Source organism: Eptatretus burgeri, chromosome 9 (assembly GCF_056783735.1).
Source record: "Eptatretus burgeri isolate ZD-2024b chromosome 9, Ebu_testis_v1, whole genome shotgun sequence".
Classification (NCBI taxonomy): Eukaryota; Metazoa; Chordata; class Myxini; order Myxiniformes; family Myxinidae; genus Eptatretus; species Eptatretus burgeri.
Genome location: NC_140969.1, coordinates 101,933,983 through 101,954,765, shown reverse-complemented (window position 1 = coordinate 101,954,765; position 20,783 = coordinate 101,933,983). Strand labels below are relative to the sequence as shown.

Below are 20,783 nucleotides of genomic sequence, written 5' to 3'. Positions count from 1 at the left end.
CATCAGATTTACCAGTTTTCGTGGCACCCCACGGAGACCAAGCATCCTCCAGAGTGTATCCCGAATCAATGAATCAAATGCTTTGCAGAGATCAACATAGGTTGCAAGCAGCCACTGCCGAAACTCTTGTCAGCATTCTGGGAGGACCAGCAGAGCAAGGATGCAATCAATCGTTGACTTCATTGGTGTAAAGCCTGAGTGCTCTGGGCACTGGTGCTCAAGCAGATGGTGGCGAATCCTATCATGAATTATCTGAGCAAAGACCTTGCCCGGCACTGAGAGCAGTGTCACCCCTTGGTTGTTGTTGCAGTCCTGTCGATTACCCTTCCCTTTCCAGTGAGAAACAACAAGGCCCCTCTTCCAGTCAGTTGGGACAATGCCTGTGTTCCAGGCAGAGCACAGAACTGCATGCAATGACACGAGTGCAACATTTCCACCAGCCTCGAGATGTTCAGCATGGATACCACAGATCCCAGGAGCTTTACCCCTTTTAACCGGTTCACCACAGCCTGTGTTTCCACAACCTAAGGTGGACCACAGTTGATTAGGCAGTCATCAATCGGGATCGTAACACCCCGACATCCAACTCAACAGTTGGTGGGTCAGCCTGGTACAACCACTCAAAGTAACCAGCCCAGCGGACCTTCATTTTGGACTCCTGTCAAGAACCCATCACCATCCGCTCTAAATGCAGTACACCGAGGGATGGGCTTGGAGGAACGCAATGCGCAAATTCCCCTGTAAACAGGACGAGAATCACTTGACCGCAGGTGATGCTCTCGCCCCACAGATTCCTCGCACATTGGCCTCCTTATCCTCCCAAAGTGCACGTAGAGTGCACGTTACACTTCAACTCCCTGAACAGCTCAGCTCTGCAAATCTGGTCAATGATATCCAGTGTTCCTTGAAACACAAAATTTTTCTTCGCCCCACAGTTATTTCCAAGACGTCCACCGGCAACATCAAGTATGGTGGTCATGAAGGCACTGCACAACTCTTCAGGATTTCCCAAAGCACACAGACACCCCAAATCCCCACTCAGCCAGTTCACAAACTCCTCAGCTACCCTCTCATTCTTGAGCTTGCCAACAACCAGCCTCGGCTGGGATGGTACCATTCTCCCGGATTCAAGCTGCAACTGCAGAGTTGCTGCAAGCCTGTGGTCAGTATTGAGGAACTGAGCACCCCGGTCAACCCTGCAGTTCTGGATGATCTTCCAGAGACCATCAACGAGAGCATGGTCAATCTCCTTTGCCACACCACCAGCATTGGAGTACCAAGTCCAGCGATGAGCCTGTGGGCACTGAAACCATGAACCAGCCACCCTAAGTCCACGACTTTGTTAAAAGTCAAGTAACTTGGTGCTATTCTCTGGCACAGTTCCTGACCCATGTGCACCAACACGTCTCATAACCATCCATATCAGTGCCAGTCGATGCATTGAAATCACCCAAGACTATAAGACTACAAGTGTATCTCTCGGCTGGGGCACTGATCAACGACAGACTTGAGCGTGGCATAGAATGAGTCCTTCATGGTGAGATCGTCCTTCATGAGAGCTTATTGGACACAGCTACAGCAACTCCTTGGGCATGGTAACCATCAGAGTCACCCGACCAATAGTAGGTGGGACCACCTGCCATTATACGATCTCCGAACCTCATGGAATGCTGCAACACCGACATTCAAACCCTTGAGCTCAGATGAAAACAGAGGTGGTCATCCTCTCTTCGGGATAGGACATTCCAGGCACCCACCGGAAGGGACCGCCTCAGGTTAAACCAAGGAGACCGCCGTCTGGTGGACAACACCTTATCACCAAGATGCCACACACCACCGCAAACCGACCCAGGAAGTTACCCTGTGCTTTTCCTTCCATCATCAAGGAATGGAGGTCCCGAGGCTTTGCCCCAGTGCCGTCATCCACTGACCTGCCCTGAGAAGGGCAGCAGCACAGGAGGTACTCCCATGGAGTGGGTTTTCAGTTTTCTTTGCGTTTGTGGGTTTTGTGGAAAGGAGTGTTTTTACGGTGGCTGGAGTGCAAATTCTGCCACCAACCTCCTAAAATAAAAAATAAAAAATAAAATAAGTAACCCAACTGCAGGAGGCTGTCCGCAGACACAGTTGGGCACAATATATGGATGGCCATTGGCTCACGAGGAGCCCCTCCAACCTTTGACAGGTTTTGTTTTTAATCCTGCTGAGTGTCCATATCCATACACCCTCCTCACCAAGAAACCTGGTGGGGGGGGACGGTTTACTCGCCGACAACCCGACCATGAAACAGGTTTGTACAGGTTTACATGATACCTGAAGCAAGTCATAGATCTAATCTGGTCTGACAATTATGGTCTGACAACAAGTCCCAAAGCAGCTCAGCATTTTTATGTGAATATATTTTTCAATCAAGTAGCACATAAAAAACAAGAGCTCAAGTGAGCACAATATATGCCCGAACAAGAAGGTATATACAGAATTGTGCTACTACATGGAAAAAAGCAACCACTTTAGATGACGAACATATGTCGCGACACACCGGCTCCACAGTCTGTACCTATGTACCAAATATGAAACGTGAAAGTTGAAAACTTTGGGAGTTATAGTGCGGACAGGAACGGACGGACGGATGGTATCACATAATACGCCCCGATATATATATATATATATCGGGCGTATAAAATCAGTCAAACATAAACCAGCATGCATCAAATCACTCTGTTATGAAAAGGAGATGCATTGTGTGTGTGTGTGTGTGTGTGTGTGTGTGTGTGTGTGTGTGTGTGTGTGTGTGTGTGTGTGTGTGTGTGTGTGTGTGTGTGTGTGTGTGTGTGTGTGTGTCGAAGAAGCAGCAACATGGCCTAAAACATTTGCGATTGTGGTGTTGTAGAACATTTACAATGAAAACCTAACGATCGATTTACTTGGTTGGAAAGCTCACAATCGATTTGCTAAGACGGAAAGCAAAGGATAAATTTACTTGGAACAAAGATTAGTGTGGGTTTAATCATAAAGATGCCCGTTTTAAAATCCCTCTTTCCGGCATTGAATACAGCCATGTGCCAAGTTTCAATCTTTTCCTTCATGCAGTTTCAGAGATACGGAGGTCTAAATGTTTCCCGTTTTTCCAACATGGCTGCCACACCACGTGGCCTATGACATCATATTTATGATTCCAACATTCCACATGAGTAGTCTCACCAATGGCGAATTTTTTCTCAATCCGACAAGCGGGTGTGGAGAAAAACACGAAAGTTCTGTGCGGTAAAACAAACAAACAAATAAACAAAAAAACCAATGTCACCCCCAGAGTGACCAGTATCTTGCCAAAATGTGAACATGAGTGACTTATTTATTCGATTAAAGTTACTCAAAAAATAAGGGTTTCGTCGACCTTGATGCTTGACCTTTGACCTTGACTTTTATATTTTCGTACGGTTAATGGTATCTCTCCATGACCGCTGTAGATGAAATATCAAGAGATTTTGATGAGAACTGAGGAAATAAAATTTTCATGAAAAATCCGTTTTTTCGTCATGACGTCATCAAATGATGTCATAGCGTCAAACTTTTGACAGATCTGGAAAGCACTTATCAAGCGCTTTCATATGAGGTATTACTCGATATGGTATCTAAGATTTCAAAATTTGACCTTGTGGTCAAAAACTTTCGACCTCCAGCGCTAACCATGAAGGTCAAGGCCGATCGCCACCAAAAATTAATCAGCTGAGTGCCAGACCATGAACTATATTCCCATGAAGTTTGAAGACGATATGATCAAAATTACTCAAAAAATAGGATTTCGTCGACTCCCTTGATTTGCGAGAAAGTGACCTTGAAAATTTTATGCGCTGAAAGGGACCTCTATAGGCCTCTGATACGCGAAGTTACAAAAATTTCCAATGATAACTGTGCTCTGCAGAGTGATCGATACGTGATTACAGACAAAAAAATAAAAAATAAATAAAAAAAAACACAAGCTGACTAACATATCTTGCAAAAACTTCGTTTTGGCAAGATAATGAACGGACCCAAATGCAATACCCTCTCCTTCGGCGAGGGTAAATATATAAAAGTGCATGGATGAAACACACAAACACCAAAACTATGGTATTAAATAAATAAATGAATAAATTTCACTCCTGTTTGTCTGTCTGCGAGCAGGATATCTCAAAATGTTATGGACGTATTTGGACAAAACTTGGTGGACAGGTTGGGTGTGCGACAAGGACAAATTGATGAGATTTTCGTGAAGATCTGGATCCGAGAGTTCTTTTTCATTTTCTAGGTGATTCTTCACAATTGAGACATAGGGCCACAAACAACAGAGAGCATGATATTTCAAAAAATTGTGGACGGATGACAAAGCTTGATGGATGAGTTGGGTACAGTCGGTGACGAAAACAAGCCAATGAGATTTTGGTTCAGGTACGCCCTATCATTGGGTAACAAAATGTAACTTTTTCAGTGGAAGTGTGCGTTCTACCGATTACAGTTTCAGTTTCACTTAATTTTACATCCTCAATGAGACTCAGATAGACATGCAATATGTTCGTGAAGTAAAACATGCGAGCTATCGATTAAACTGATCAGCGAAGCGATGGGTATGCACGGCTTGTGTGGATGAAATCAGAGGAAAGCGAAGGAAAAATGGTTAAAAAAAAAAACAAAAAAAAAGTCAAGCGATTAAAACAATAAATTGAGGATTTGAGGAGAAAGATGTTACTGCAGCAAATTAAAAGACTCACCTCATTTGTTGCGTCAGCACCTGTATAAAAAAAGCAAAAGCCAAAAATAAAAATATTTGACAGGTTAAAAACAAACAACAAAAAAATCACAAAAGCAAGAAACACCTCATCACGCTTGGACAGCATGAAGCACAAAAAGCACACACACCTGCCAATGGGGACCCGACACGTTGCTGTGGCCGTCCGTCATTGCGTGATTCACCAGGTAATGCTTCATGAGACCGAGCAGCACTTGCTCCCTGCTGCTTTTGCCGCGCCTTGCGATTCAGAGGAGGTTTTTCTACAGTCGTGGCTGCACCATCCATTTTGCACGATGTAGTTCCCTGTGAATATGCCCATTACCGTTAGCAAATTGCGAATGTATAATAATAATAAATGACAGTGTGCGTCCCCTCCATAACTCCAAAACCATGAAACCTAAAGGCCAAAACTTTGCAGGCATACCGTTACAGATCCGGGGTTTCGATTTTGACCACAAGGGGGAAGCACTCGGGTTCCTCCTGAACACCCGGTCCTGAGGTCACCGGGAACAGATAACTCTGCGCATCAGCAGGTTGCCGAGCAACCATGAATGCCGATTGGCACTGCCAATCCTGGCAGGGTTACATGACCTCGTGTGATACCTTACCTGTGGACGGCCAAACCAGGGGGGGGGATGGGTGGGTCTCGTACCCTCAGCACACACCCGGAATACTGCCGAGTGATACAGTAAGTGTGCACTGGCTAACAAAGTAAATCAGGTGGGGTACAACTTCCCGTCTAACTATACCCGTGCACTGTTTCGGACCAATGAAGAAAAAGACAACCAAGACATATTGGAAATAACAACAAACAATCATTTAAAAGCAAGTATCTATAAGCAAGAAAGCAAAAAGGCACATAAGAGCAGATTTAAATGAAACACGTATTCATTCTTAGTCAATCTTACTCGCACAAAAGACTTGGCCGTCATTAAATCAGAGGCAAAGAATAAAACAAGAACAACTTGAAAATAAAATAGAAGTAAAGTGTGGAGAAAAGAAAAGACTTTGCTTTTCTATTCTCCCTCACCTCACACAGCCCGACAGCTGTGCACAAGCCCAAATACACTGAAGAATGCAGACGAAAGGATGGGGAAGATGGGCAGTAGTGATGCAGCGCGGTGGGACATGCAGTCGCATATCCAAGGTGCCCAGACCCAGCAGGTGAGTCCTCTCCGGCACCCAGAAATGCCAGATAGATATGCGACTCACCCTCCTCTGCCTCAGCTTCTTCCTCCCCGTGTCGCCGTCAATGAGGTGCTGCCATCCACCCTCCTCATCCTTCGTAGTTGACAAGATTGAGACCGCAGGACAACGTTCGTGGAAGGAGTGTTCTTTTTCCACAGAAGCTTGACACCAACTGCTTGTGAAACCTTTCATTCTTCACTCTCACTACGCTTTTTCTCCTTCCCTCACGAGACTGTCCCTGGGCTTTCTGCGTCTCTCCTTCTTCCTCTTGTGAGCTCCTTCCTACTCTCACGAGCCTTCCCCGTCTCTCAGCCTTCTGGGTCTCTTTGAGCTCCTTATCTCACGAGCCTTCCCCATCTCTCAGTCCTGTCTCTTTTTCCCCTTCCTTTTGCGAGCTCTTTTCGTCTCGGGTCATGCGAGCCTGTCCTTCATTGGTCCGCAGCCGATGGGGACGGGTCCATGATTTGGCTTGTGTAAAATGCCACGCCATTCTGAGGGAATGCTAGGTGCAGTCCCCACCCCTCCCTTCATGCACACAAGGCTAAGAAGAAAGACCCCCACCCCTCCCTCGCGCACAAACATTCACTCGTACCGTCCTGCGAGAAGCGCTGCACCTCACAGGCCATGAACATGCATTTAAGAATGGGGCGAAAACGGAGAGGGATTCTACCGGACCGAGAGATGACTGAACGGCCGGGGAGATTTAAGGCAAGACTGATGGGGTGAAAGAGGAATTGTCGAAAGGATGTTTGGTGAAAGGGGAGGTTATCGATGGATTGAGAAAGGTGGGGGGGAGAAGGGGAAATGGACCAATGAGGAAAAGGAGGAATGATTGAAAGTAGCAGAGGATTTGAACAGAACGATGGTGGTGAAGGAGGAAAGATTGAAAGGAAAAGAGGGAGAGGAGAAAGACATTACATGGGGGGGAAATACAACCGAACAACCCCTCGACAAGGAACCAAGGACTATCTACAGAAAGACTAATGAAATAACTAATCCTCGGGTCACCTACGTGTCCATGTATGCTCTCCCTCTGGGGTACATTTTCCAAAACCGTAACGATACTAACGGGAACTCCAAGGGAGTACATGAATGAAAACTGGGTGTTTGGATAAATTCAAACACCCCTTTTGAAGAGGATTAACTCATCTCGTCATGAAAAAACAAAAACAGGCTAATCCTTGGTCAGCCCGCTGTCATCTCGCTGGGATCTTAAGTCAACATTTTGTTTCGGGTTCTCAAAAAGCATTAGCGAGTTTCCACGATGACCTCTCACAGACCAATTAGAGTAATCGAAAGATGATTTCGGATTTGAAAATCGGATCTCGTGGAGTGAAGTGTTGAAATGTGGAGTGAAATCTAAAAATGTTAAGAAATTAACGATTCTTCCAACAGCGTATTTACATATTTACTTTAAGCAAGCAAGGCTGTGATCCCTCCTCCTCCATATTTACAAATTTTGCCAATGCTTTGATCGTCAAAGCGGCAATTCCAGGGTTTCGATCGCTGAAACGAGGTTCCAATCAAGCAAGGTGGGCATTCACAGGGGCATTGCACGCACTGTATGACCCTTCCGCTCACCCCGCCCTGAAGCAGCACCCCTGCTCATCACGCTTCGAGGATGAATCACGATGACTGGATTGCAGCATGCCAGCTAGTGTGGTGGGATGCCAAAAGCGAGCATGACTGGCGACAGAGGCGAAGTCGATCATATTTCCGGCAACGCAGTTCACAACCAGTGAGTTGGTTCTGAGCGAAAGAAGAGAACGAGTTAGCTCAGAACAATCACAAGAAGAGTTAAGTTTTAGCTCTGGGAGAGTCCAGTTCCTCTTGGAGTCCTGAAGGAGTTTCAGTCCTGAAAAAGTCAGGAACGAGTTGGATCTGAGCGAGAGGGTAGAGAGAGAGCCTTGTTCGAGAGAGTCGAGTTCAGAGAGCGGCAGTTTTGAGCATCAGTTACAAGTGCCAGCTCAGGCCAGGTGCCCAGGGAATGCGATGCTGAGATGTACCAGGCGGAACAAGAACGGAGCCACGGGTTTCCAAGGGTGGTGATCACAACCTCTTTGACCAAATCTCCTTACACATCTTTTACACACACCATATATCCTTGCATCTTTCAGTGCACACACACCACAATGACTTGCACTGTTGTGGAGCATCAACTGAGTCCACAACAGTTCTTTTCAGAACTCGCATTGCATGCTTCCACATATACCGCAACCCCAAACTCCACCTCTCAATCACCCGCACCATACACCTTGTTCGTTGGACGTGAGCCAACCGGCTCACATATGGGTGAGCTAAGTCAACACTACACCCCACCAACTTTGCTTTATCTGCCCATCACCCTTGCTTGTCTTGCTTCCCGGAATGATTGAGGTGCCTGTGTCTGTAGATTTGTGGTAATGCATGAATAGCACTAAACCAACCACATTAACTGTTAAGCAAACACCTGGCTCTGCTGTTTTTTTTTTTTTTTTTTTTTTTTTTTTTGTATACCTTGGTCGAGGCTCGTATGAGAGCGAACACACAACTCACAGCAAGGAGGCATGAGACAAGAGGGGCGGGAGTGGAAGGGACAAAACATTGGGGAACAGACACAGGTGAACTGTGGAAGGGAGAGGGATGGGGATGGGACGGGGAACATGGCGAGGAGAAGATGGACATTACAGGGACTTTCAGGAAGGAAAGCAGGAGAATTGAAGGAAGTGGGCTTGGGTGGATTATCGGGGGTAGAAAAGATCGAGGATTTGGATGGGGGAAGATAAGAGGTGGTGGTGAACAGCTGTTTTGAAAGCCTGGAGGGAAGAATGGGAAAGAATAGAGTGAGGAAGTTTATTCCAAAGGCGGGAAAAAAGAGGAATGAAAGAGTGAAGATGAGCAGTGATTCGTGATTTTGGTAGTTTTACCAGAAGGGGGTTGTTGGCGGACCTTGAGCGCCCTGTGGAAATGTGGTTGGGACAAATCGCAGAGAGAGCAGGGGGGGGCAAGGCTGGAGAGGAGTCGGTAGAAGACAGAAAGACCACCGACCAACCTGCGGTGATTGAGTGAGAGGCCCAAAGACTCAGCTTCATTGCGGGAGATGCCAATGATCTTAAAAGCCCTGGTTTCGACAGCGTGAAGTCGAGAAAGGTGGGAGGCAGGAGCACCAGCCCAGAGGGAGAGCAGTACTCCATCAGGCTACGGACAAAAGCTTTGTAAGTGGTCAGGAGCTCAAGAGGGCCGAGGAAGGACTTTGCACGACGGAGGATTCCCAGTCGGCGACTGGCTTTTGAGGCAAGGTTGGAAATGTGACTTTCCCAGGAAAGGTCATGGCAGATAGTGAGACCCAGAAGCTTGAAAGAAAAGACTTCTTCCAGAGGATTGTTGAGAAAGTGGATGGGGGGTTTTGTAAACGGTCCTTTCGAAGAGACATAGTGAGAGTGTGAGATTTGTCTGGATTGAAAGACATGTTCCACTTGTTGGACCAGTTTGTGATTTTATCCAGATCTGCAGTGAGCGAAGAAGCTGCTGCTTGCCGGTCTGAGGGATGACAGATGGTACGGCAGAGGGTGGAGTCATCGGCAAAGAGAAATAGAGGATTTTCCAGAGAGTCCGAGAGATCATTGATGAAAACCAGAAAAGAACAGGGCCCAGAACGCTACCTTGAGGAACTCCAGCCTGCACAGGAAGAGGGGATGAAAGAACTCCATTTAGGGCCACACGTTGACTGCGACAGGAGAGGAAGTCTGCGAGCCATGAGTGGAGATGGCCTTGAATACCATGGGAAGAGAGTTTGGTGAGTAGGGCAGGGTGCCAGACTGTGTCAAAAGCACGTGATATGTCCAGGGATACGGCTCGGATTTCCTGTCTGGCATTGAGGACCTCCATCCATTGATGGGAGAGCAGTAGCAGCATATCCAGGGTAGAGTGACCTGGTCTGAAACCAAATTGATGATTGGAAATCAAGCCATTGGAGAAGAGGAAGGATTTCATGTCTGAAGCGATGATGGATTCCATAACCTTGCTGATGATTGGGAGAAGGCTGATTGGTCTGTAGTTACAGGGATCTGTTTTTGCACCTTTTTTATGCAGGGCAGTGATGTTAGCAGATTTCCAAGCAGATGGCAGATGACCTTGGGAAAATGAGAGGGTGAATAGAACAGAGAGAGGGTGAGCAAGAGCAGAAGAGCAGGCTTTGAGGACACGTGGGCTGATGCCGTCTGGACCGGTTGCAGACTGGACCTGTTCTTGCGTATGGCAGCTTGGCTGTCGGGTAGCTATCATTTCTTGGAAGCACAGCTGTGCTACTGATGCTGTGCCTCTCTACCAGTACACCAGTACTCATTTCACCGACCTCAGAAGGATGACAGGCTGAGTCTACCCCACTTGGTGTTAATTCAGCAGCCAACGGGGCTCAAACTCAGGACCCTAAGATCCTAAGCCAGCCACCCCAGCCGCTAAGCCAACACCAGGCTATAAATGCAAGGCTTCAAACACTTAAAATATTAAGTGATTGAATTTTGATGAGGTGTTCAAACAATGGAAAAATTTGAGACAAATGAGAGCTGTCATGATTTTTACCCTTTCACCAAAAATATTCTTAACTTGAATAACAGAATAGTCAAATGCTATTATTTAAATCTTGGCAAAAATGGTGAACGCCAATGGAAACCCTGCAAGTATTTGAAAAAAAAACAAAAAAAACAAGGAAAGAAATAAAAATTAATTCCGTGCTGTATTTGGTCAGTTCTTTGAGAATGTTTGATGCATGATGCATGATGGGAAGCAAGGCGACAACATGAGAAATCAGTATGGCATGTAAAGCAAAGCGTTGTGGGATCAACTCACTGCTGTTTGCTTCATTGCGTACTCCAACTGGCTGAGCACCATGGCTTGCTTGAGGTCAACTTCAAACTGGTCATCAGTCTGCAGATAAACGAGAGTCTGCAGATAAACAGTACCTTTGGCCTTGTAACCAAATTCGTAATTTGTCTTCTCCATATTGGCCAAATAAAGCTTTGTTGAAAATTTGATGACAAAAGCTCAAATGACAATTAAAATGTCAGGTCAATTTGGATAAAACATGACAATTTTATGTGATGCTGACCTTTGACCTTTTGACCAAATTATTAATTTGTTTTCTGCATATTCTCTTGATAAAGTTTTATTGGAAATTTGATAAAAGCTCAAATGGTGAAAAAGTTATGGACTGGACGGACACACGCACACACACCGTGGGGGACGGTCCAACTTGCACGGCACTCAGTAGAGCACGTACCTCTGTCAAGCTAAACAGTTTAAATTTTGTATCCCACTGATAGATTTTGGTTCAGATCTAGCCTAATTGGTTTGTTCTTGGCAACTACGCAACTCAACCATCTAGTTTTGTCACAACTCGTCCACAACATTTTGAGATATCCTGTTCACAGACTAACAAACAGACAGACAGCCAGGGGTGAAAACATAACCTCTGCCCACCTTCAGTGGTGGAGTAACTAGAGGAAAAATATAATACAATAACATGGGCGGGGTCTATGAGCGGCAAATTTGATTGGTCAAGATTATGCATAAATGCCTTAATACTGCAAAACGGAAGGGATTTGAAAGTGCCAAAAAGGTGATTTGTGTTCAAGTACAGTGTATAATTCAACTGAAATAAAATAAAGATTTTAAAGGTTGTATGAAAAAAAAAGAAAAGATAAATAAAACAACATTTACCACCGTTGTTGCAGCATCTTGTACACCACCTTTTAAACACCTTACATTCGTTCTTCGTGCCTATTTGTATCCTTAACGTCCTTAAAAACGTTTCCTGTTTGGAATGATTTTCAATTTCAATTGACTGCCAGGTAGGCAGAAAAATTAAATAACATTATCTCATCTCACTCCTGTCTGCGCATGTGCGCTCGGCACAAATTCAGAGCCAAAGTACTGTTAAACTACAGGTTCCTTTGCCGATTCATGTTCACAATAAAACATTCAATTGAAAGCAAGTTGTACCTCGATCATAAACTGATATTTGTAGACAGACAGAGACCAAGTGAAGCAATTGCTTAAACCACACTTTTCACTTTGCGTGTGCACGGCAACCAAAAAAACAAAAAAAAAAAAACAAATACAAACCAAATAGGTTGTGATCGGTTATCTATTTGGCATGGTGCCAGGTCATAATCAAACACTAACAAGAATACCGATATAATACAGGGAGTCCCTGACCTAAAAACACACGACTTACAAAACAACCCGTTAGATAGACTAGTATATTATCCGTCCCATGGACGGGTGGCAGAGGTGGTGGTGGTCATGTGATTTTGTTGTCCTTCACAGTTCGGAGATCTGCAGTCGTGATTTCGTTCCTTTTTCACCGAATGAGGCATTGATTGCCGAGTGGCTTTTATGGGGTGTTGTAATTGAAGATAGTCAAGCGGAGACACCGAATATGTTGTCACAGCATTTTATTTTTTTTTACCTCGGGCAACATAGCGATTACTTGGCTTCACTTTTTAACCCCCCCCTAACTTTTGCTCATTCGCTCATGAGAGCGAACTAGAAAGTATAGCGATCCAGTCATGTATACTAAGTACAATACAGCTAAATTTCGTGGACCACCGACACTTCGTCTCGGAGGAAATAAGAAACACTAAGCTCCATATCAGTATATTTATTTATTTAATGTCTGATATACGAACGTTCGATCGTACTTACGAACCAATTAATTGTGGGCGAAGCAACTCGGGACTCATCGGTTGAGTGGAGCGTGACTCTTTCTTCAGTGAGATGTAAAGAGTTTAGCGCATCGCATGGTCTACGGTATCCATTGTACTGCTAAGTACTGTACTGTTCACAGCTATTTGCTTCACACACATTTTTGCATTCAATGCCATGTATTTCACCATTTTAATGACAATAAACCCTAAACATTGCTGTGATATTCCTGCAACAAAGAAATGCCGAGCCTTGACATTGGAGTCAAAAGTGGACGTTCTGATAAAGGTGAAACTCCCTCCCAAATCGGTCGTTTATTAAACCTAAATCATTCGACGATCGGAACAATTATCAAAGACGACAATAATTTAACTCTGTTATTTTGCAGAAAGTTACATTTGTATTCATTGCAGTTTGAGGGGATTGAAGGGGTATTATTTACTCGGCCTATCACTTATTGCACAAACTACGAGGGTCACCTCAAAAGTAAGACTCCACAATTTTTACAACACTATATTTATTTATTCTACAGCATTGTTACTCGTAAAGTGTATAGTTACATCCTTCCCACCTCGTAATATGATAATTACATCGTCTTCCCACATGTGGCATTGCTTTAGCAGACGCCAAATATGGCTGCTCCCATGGATGCCCATCAGAAGCAACGTGTTGTTATTTAATTATTGATGTCGGATGAGGAGACTATTGGAAACATCCACAACAGATAAAGTCCCCAGGAGTTGAACATGCCGATATGTGAGACTGCCCTCGCAGTGGCAGGCCACGATCAGCATGGACGGATGTCAATGTTGAAAAAGATGAGCAACATCAACACTGTCGTGATCCCGCTGTTTAATATCTTCCAGCATGGAATACTGACGTTAATGTCCGAGCTTCAAGCAGTCCCACGTGTGGCCAAAGAGAACAACAAAACACACCACTGTGTTTTGTAATCGGCCTCTAGGGGTAGGCACGATATTTTATTGGCTCTATCTCAAAAATGGCTGGTTAACAGAATTGAATACACAGCACAAAAAACCTGCCAGAACTCTTGGCAACAATAGAGTTCCAAAAACAGGTTGTACAACTCACAGCTCGGCTCAACGATATCCAGGAATAATGATCACACTCTTCCGGATTTAACTCATTACTTTAGACGGAGCCATCAACGATCAGCGCGACTGTGCTGTCGAGAGTCTTGAAAATCGCGTTTAAAAACATGCGATTTGGAGCGCTTGATATATCTTTCCACTCGCGATCTTAGAGCCACGTCTGTCGCCAGCAATGGCGCCCCGGCTCTGATGCGGTCCACCCACCACGTGCCGACTTGCCCACCAATCCCTGGGAGCCTGAAAAAGGTCACGTGACGTTGTGGGCGTGACACTAAATTTGGTGAGAACATGGTTTTTCTCACAGTCCTCCCCACTAAAGGAGGCTCGGGTGGACTTCAGTCGAAGCAACGTCACCAGAGGCTGGAGTCGAGGCGCGAGGCTCCTCGGGCCAGAGTGAAGATATGTCCGACTCTGCCACTCTCTCCACCTGTTTGCTCTGGGATCTAGTGACCACCCCACAGGTCAGAGTCAATAACTCCTCCCTGGCCATTGCATCATTGCCAATCAGCAAGGATACCTCCGGTACTGGGTAGTAGGGTACCACCGCACAGGTCATCGGACCCGTAAAAATGTCACTCCGGACCTCGATGAGAGCAAGGGGATACCAGCCAGGAACCTGGTTAATGCCCCAAAGGACGATATACTCGCCGGTATAATGCATCTGAGAGGCCGGAACTACCCCCGCCTGGGGAACACACAGCGTCGCCCCAGTATCCCGAAGGTATTGGGCCTGAAACTTCACCACCGAATCAGGGCCACCCACTCAGGCTGTCCCTGAATAATCCTGATGCAGAGGATGAATGGTATTAGCCTCGGTGGCAGTGACCTCTGTCACCGATACCACAGTCATGCACGAGGGGCCAGTTGATGACCTCCACGGACCTCCCTCCGATTTAACAGCCGGGTTGCCTCGATAGACCGAACTAGCTGGGTTAGAGAAGCAGCGGTCTCTACTGTGCCCCACACGTTTGCAGAAATCGCACCAGGGCCGTGCCCTGGCCTGCAGCTCACGACCGCCACCAGTGGAGGGCATCGTGGAACCCTTCCCCTCGATCCAGTCGCCGGGCAGACGGGGGGCAGTCTTGACCGCAGAATCCTCCGTCTTACGACGTGACTGTGTGGCTTGCAACATTTTGCATGCCAAAACATGTTTATCAATAAGCTTGATGCAGTCTGACAAGGAAACAGTGTTTCTATCGACAAGAAACAACGCTAAGTCCGGCGGAAGCTGTTGATCGATACGGTAACGCACCAGGAGTTCCGTAACCGCTGGAGGTAACTCAACGCTGCTCCCCTCGAACCATCTCTGCAGCTGTTCCAACAAGACCCGCAAATGTTCCTCATAGGTTTGACTGGACTGACGAGTCCAACTGAAAAAATTACGCCTAGAAATATATGGAGACACCGCATAGCCATTCAAAATCTCAGCCTTCAACTTCTGGTATTCGTTTACATCCTCGGTTGCCATGCTCGCATATACCTCCTTCGCCTTTTCAGATAGATGGCTAACAAGATGGCCGACCCACAAGCTCTCATCAATGCCACCGGAAGTCAACAACTTCTCCGCCATCTCCAGATACGTTTCTGGCCTCGTGTCTCCCGTCCAGTCCGGCAAACGAACACGAACAATTTCCGGGACTGGTGCAACAGACACATCTGCCCGCTGTCGTTCAGTCAACATTCGCCACTCATGCTCTCTGACGCATTCAGCCTCTGCCCTGAGTCGCTCAGCCTCTGCTCTTTCAGCTATCTCTGCGTCATGCTCCCTGAGTCGCTCAGCCTCTGCCCTGTCATTCTCCCACTTATACATGTTGAGTTGTTGAACCGGGGTCAGCCCGGACCAGAAGGTCGAACGCATGCATTTAGTCATGATGGGATCGCTCCGTAACATATCGGGTTCAGTGACCGAGTCAAGGCTAATTGCGTCGCTCGCATCGACACCCACGTGACTGTCAACATGATCAGGTTGATCTCTCACTTCTCCAGCCGACATGGTTTGGCTACGAGTTATCATACGACAAGGGCACAAAACACTAAGTCTAAAAGGAGGCTGGGTCGAAATATTTCAGCAATATCTTTCACCACATGGGACGGGGCAATTCACACAGGGAAGGCAAACAATATTGGGGTGATACACGTAATTCACACACAATGCTCTGTTGGGGAAATACGACACGAAATACCCAATATCACCACCGCACATCAAATTGCCAATGAGAAAATGCAACGTACAAATAACTCACATTTTTTTTTGTTTTTGGTTGGCCGATGACTGGCGTAAACACAAGATAGCGTCCTATGGTGAGAAAATCCCTCCAAGATGGCATCCGCTGGTGAGAAGGTTCCTCCAAGATGGCGTCCGCTGGTGAGAAGGTTCCTCCAAGATGGCGTCCGCTGGTGAGAAGGTTCCTCCAAGATGGCGTCCGCTGGTGAGAAGGTTCCTCCAAGATGGCGTCCGCTGGTGAGAAGGTTCCTCCAAGATGGCGTCCGCTGGTGAGAAGGTTCCTCCAAGATGGCGTCCGCTGGTGAGAAGGTTCCTCCAAGATGGCGTCCGCTGGTGAGAAGGTTCCTCCAAGATGGCGTCCGCTGGTGAGAAGGTTCCTCCAAGATGGCGTCTGCTGGTGAGAAGGTTCCTCCAAGATGGCGTCTGCTGGTGAGAAGGTTCCTCCAAGATGGCGTCTGCTGGTGAGAAGGTTCCTCCAAGATGGCGTCTGCTGGTGAGAAGGTTCCTCCAAGATGGCGTCTGCTGGTGAGAAGGTTCCTCCAAGATGGCGTCTGCTGGTGAGGGAGCGATGATCAGATGAAGGAAGATGGCGACCCACTGTGGAATTTCTGTCTCAGTTCGAATTTCTCTTACTTGAAGGATCCCGGACGAGGCCCCATTTGTCGTGATCCGGCTGTTTAATATCTTCCAGCACGGAATACTGACGTTAATGTCCGAGCTTCAAGCAGTCCACGTGTGGCCAAAGAGAACAACAAAACACACCACTGCATTTTGAAATCAGCCTCTCGGGGTAGGCACGATATTTTATTGGCTCTATCTCAAAAATGGCTGGTAACAGAATTGAATACACAGCACAAAAAAACCTGCCAGAACTCTTGGCAACAATAGAGTTCCAAAAACAGGTTGTACAACTCACAGCTCCGCTCAACGATATCCGGGAATAATGATCACACTCTTCCGGATTTAATTCATTCCTTCAGACGGAGCTATCAACGATCAGCGCGACTGTGCTGTCGAGAGTCTTGAAAATCACTTGAAAATCGCGTTTAAAAACATGCGATTTGGAGCGCTTGATATACTGTATTTTTCCACTCGCGATCTTAGAGCCACGTCCGTCGCCAGCAATGGCACCTCGGCTCTGACGCGGTCCACCCACCACGTGCTGACTCGCCCACCAATCCGTGGGAGCCTGAAGAAGGTCATGTGACGTTGTGGGCGGGACACTAAATTTGGTGAGAACATGGTTTTTCTCACAACACAGACAGACCTTTGCATAACCCAACTGTCTCACTATTCTGCACACGCTTGCTTAACCAATGTCCAGTTGGAGTGACAATTCTCGAACAGTTAGGTGTCTGTCTGCCATAATGTTGTTGTTCACCTTTTCAACACTGACATCCGTCCGTGCTGAAATTGGCCCGCCACTGTGAAGGCAGTTATATATAATCGGTATGTTCAACTCCTGCGGACGTTAGCCACTTGGCCCATCGAGCAACTGTGCTGCGGTCGACAGAATCGTCCTCATACGCCTTCTGTATTAGCTTGTGGATGTTTCCAATAATCTCTTCACACACCAATAATTCAATAACAGCACGTTGTTTCTGACGGACATCCATGGGGGAGCCACGTCTGATGACTGCTAAAGCAACACCACATGTGGGAAGACCAAGCAATTATCATATTATGAGGCAGGAAGGATCTACATACACTGTACATGTACCAATGGTGTAGAATTAAAGTGTTGTAAAAAAAAAAAAAGTGTGGGGCATTACTTTTGGAGTGATTCTCACAGCTGAGGTACCCAGTGCTGTCCAGTGCTGCTATAATCCTTTTGGCATTTTGAAGAAACCAAATTTTGTATTTTTTCTATTTTTCTTTTTTGTTGGGGAAAAGGGGGGGGGGGGTAAAACACTTCCCCACATGCACTAATGAATGGGGTCAGAGATAATATTGTTACAGAAATGGCCCTTATTGGACTACTAAATATAGGATTAGATCAGATCCCCCATTAAATGCATGTATAGATGGGTTGTTTGGTAAAAAGGACATTATATGTGTGTCGGGAGTTGTAAAAGGCTTTTTTATTGTTTGTGCGGTGGTGGAGGACCGAGAGATCCCTCTTATTCCTACCCCATCCCGGGATAGGCCTCTCCCAGTTGGCTGAGAAGGTGTGGCCTGGAGAAAGGGTGTGGATAGAGGGAGGAAGTGACGCGAAGGGGAGGGGTTTTTCTTCAGCTTCGCCGAAAGGCGCGCGCGCATGGAACGAGAGAAAAAAAACAAGAGAGAAACGAAGGGGAGAAAGAGTATTGTGTGTGGAAAACAGTCGGGTTTTCGAGGCATGCTCGGAGTGGCTTCGAAGCAAGAGAAACGAAGGCTTCCTGAAAAGGGTTGAGTGTGTGGAGAACGGTCGCTGAGGAAGGTGTGCTCGTGTTCGAAGGAGCGAACGAAGGCTTCGTAAAGAGGTTCGGTGTGTGAAAACAGTCGCTCTCGAGGCGCGACGTGTTTTGGAGGCGAGCAAACGAAGGAGGGACAGTGTAGAATCTGCTGGTACAAAAACGGCAGTCTGCTTTGAGAGGCTGCCTGTACGTCGAGTCGATCGACTCGTATGGGGAGGTGATCGACAGGTTCGGCCTGCGTCTGGCCGCGGAGCCTCCGTACTTACTCACCTCACGGCTCGACACATTTGTCGATCCGCCCGCGGAGCTCGGCACCTCAACTTTGGCCTTGTCTGGAGAACAGGACAGGCCTGCATTTGTATGCTGGACGGTAAGAGAGATCAGCTGAGGCCCATTGTCGACCCTACGCGAGGTCAGAGCACACGGAGACCGCGTGCGGTGCGAAGGGGGCAAAGGGAGGACGAGCTCCATTTCGCCACGCGGCGCATTCGAGCTGGCATTCGAATCTGTGGACATCCACCTGTTGCGAGTGACATCCGTACCTTTGACACTGTCCTCTCGTCCATGAAACCTCACCAAGTACTCTGTCTTGTCTTACATGCATGCTATCTGTCTATCTGTCTTTGTCTGCATGTTGTTCAAGGCATATTTCGGTAGCGACCCCCTCGAAACCTGTAGTCCGTGGTTCCCTAGTTAAGAACGGGTTGAGGATTGTTAATAAAACCATTGTCGTGAAATTTGCTTGTATTGTGACCCCCGATGTTCCCCAATAAATCTGGTTAATGTGTGAAGTTGCCGCTATGGATTAATTTGTGTCGCATCGAGGAACGATCCGTTCGATTGGCATATAAAACCAAAATGGTTAAAGACTGGCAGAAAACGCTCGGTATCTGAAAAAAACCAGTCTGTAACCAGGGGATCTATTTCCCCAACTGGCAAGGTACAAGGAGTACGTTGGTATCGTGATTGCAGACTCGTGACCCGAGGCCTGTGCTGAGCCGGCCGGCCTTATAAACCCCGGAGACGGTGGTGGTGAGGGTGGCACCAAGGACCGGGTGAGAATCCCGCCACCCCGGATCCACAACAATATATTACCTTTCTCATAGCCACAAAGGCTTTGGCACTTTAGAGCAATTTAAAAAAAAAAATTCAAAAATAAATAAATTTTCTAACAGCCCTTTTTCCTGGGGAAATTGTCAGGATCAATTGAATTGATATTCATGTACCCTCAAACACATTCAGGTGCAGCCAAATGAGCCTTCTGGAAATAAAAAATCTCAACGTTCTCAGATTTAAATAATTAAATAATTCTGGCTGCCAAACCGCGTTGCCGATTGGGTTGAAATTTTAAACCTACGTTTCACATGTCGGCGAGATTACAATTTTCACATATATTGATGCAGTAGTTCAGTTCAAGAGTAACCATTAATTAATATTTTACCTTCAATCCAATATGGCTGCCAAACAGTGTCGTACATCAAAAGGGTGGGGGGGGGGGGACTTTTTGTTTGTCATGGAGAGGCAGTCATACATGTGGAGTTTCGCTTCGATCTGTTCAGCCGTTTCAGAGAAGACCTTTAAAGTTATTAATTTTCAATCCAATATGGCTGCCGTACCATGTGACCTATTACAACATAAATTTAAATTCTCCCTCTAATGCGGAAGTGGATTATGCTTGTCAAGTTTCGTGTTGATCGGACAAGGTGCGTTTTTCTATCCAAGATGGCCTCCAAACCATGTGACGTGTGACATCATAATTTTTACCCTATATGCAGGCATGGGGTTAGATTATAGTGGCCAGGTTTCGCTTCGATAAGTTATGTGGTTCCCAAGAAAACTATTTAATATAATTCTTGAATCCAACATGGCTGCCAAACCATGTGACCTATCAATTAGAAATTAACAAACTTATATTCACTGCTCGTGTGCAATACGTATGTGAAGTTTCCCCTCGATCTGACCAGCCGTTCTGTAGAAGATGATGTTTGAAGGTTTTATGGTAAATTCAATATGGCCACCAAACCATGTGACCTATCAATTAGAAATTAATAAACTTGTGAAAGGATGTCTTGACGAAAGTGTGTGTGAATTTTTGCCTCAATCCGTCCAGCCATTCTGGAGAAGAGCATTTTTTAAATTTATTAATTTTCAATCCAAGATGGCTGACGAACCATGTGACCTATGAATTCATAAATTTATATTCTGCTTCCAAACGTGAAGCGGAACACGTGTGTGAAGTTTCGTGTTATCGGACAAGGTGCGTTTTTCTATCCAAGATGGCCACCAACCCATGTGACGTCATAATTTTTACCGTGTATGCAGGCATGGGGTTAGATTACAGTTGCCAAGTTTCGCTTCAATAGGTTATGTGGTTCCAGAGAAACCATTTAATATTATTCTTGAATCAAACATGG

The 20,783-nt window shown here is 46.2% G+C and overlaps 1 protein-coding gene across 6 annotated transcripts in view; it reads right to left on the bottom strand.

Annotated features, from left to right (window-relative positions):
• Nucleotides 1-20,783, bottom strand: part of LOC147020759 (G kinase-anchoring protein 1-B-like) — a 68,578-nt gene that overhangs the window by 40,756 nt on the left and 7,039 nt on the right. For 3 of the 6 annotated variants that reach the window (XR_015061950.1, XM_085896369.1, XM_085896371.1), the window contains exons 3-5: nucleotides 10,781-10,876; nucleotides 4,894-5,068; nucleotides 4,746-4,765 (exon numbers count right to left, since the gene is read on the bottom strand). Coding sequence is in view for 5 of the 6 variants with exons in the window: in XM_085896369.1 (XP_085752495.1) it covers nucleotides 4,746-4,765; nucleotides 4,894-5,068; nucleotides 10,781-10,876 (291 nt within the window). In the remaining variant the exon portion in view is untranslated. The remainder of the gene's footprint in view (nucleotides 1-4,745; nucleotides 4,766-4,893; nucleotides 5,069-10,780; nucleotides 10,877-20,783) is intronic. The other 3 variants (XM_085896373.1, XM_085896370.1, XM_085896372.1) reach the window with 1 other exon arrangement.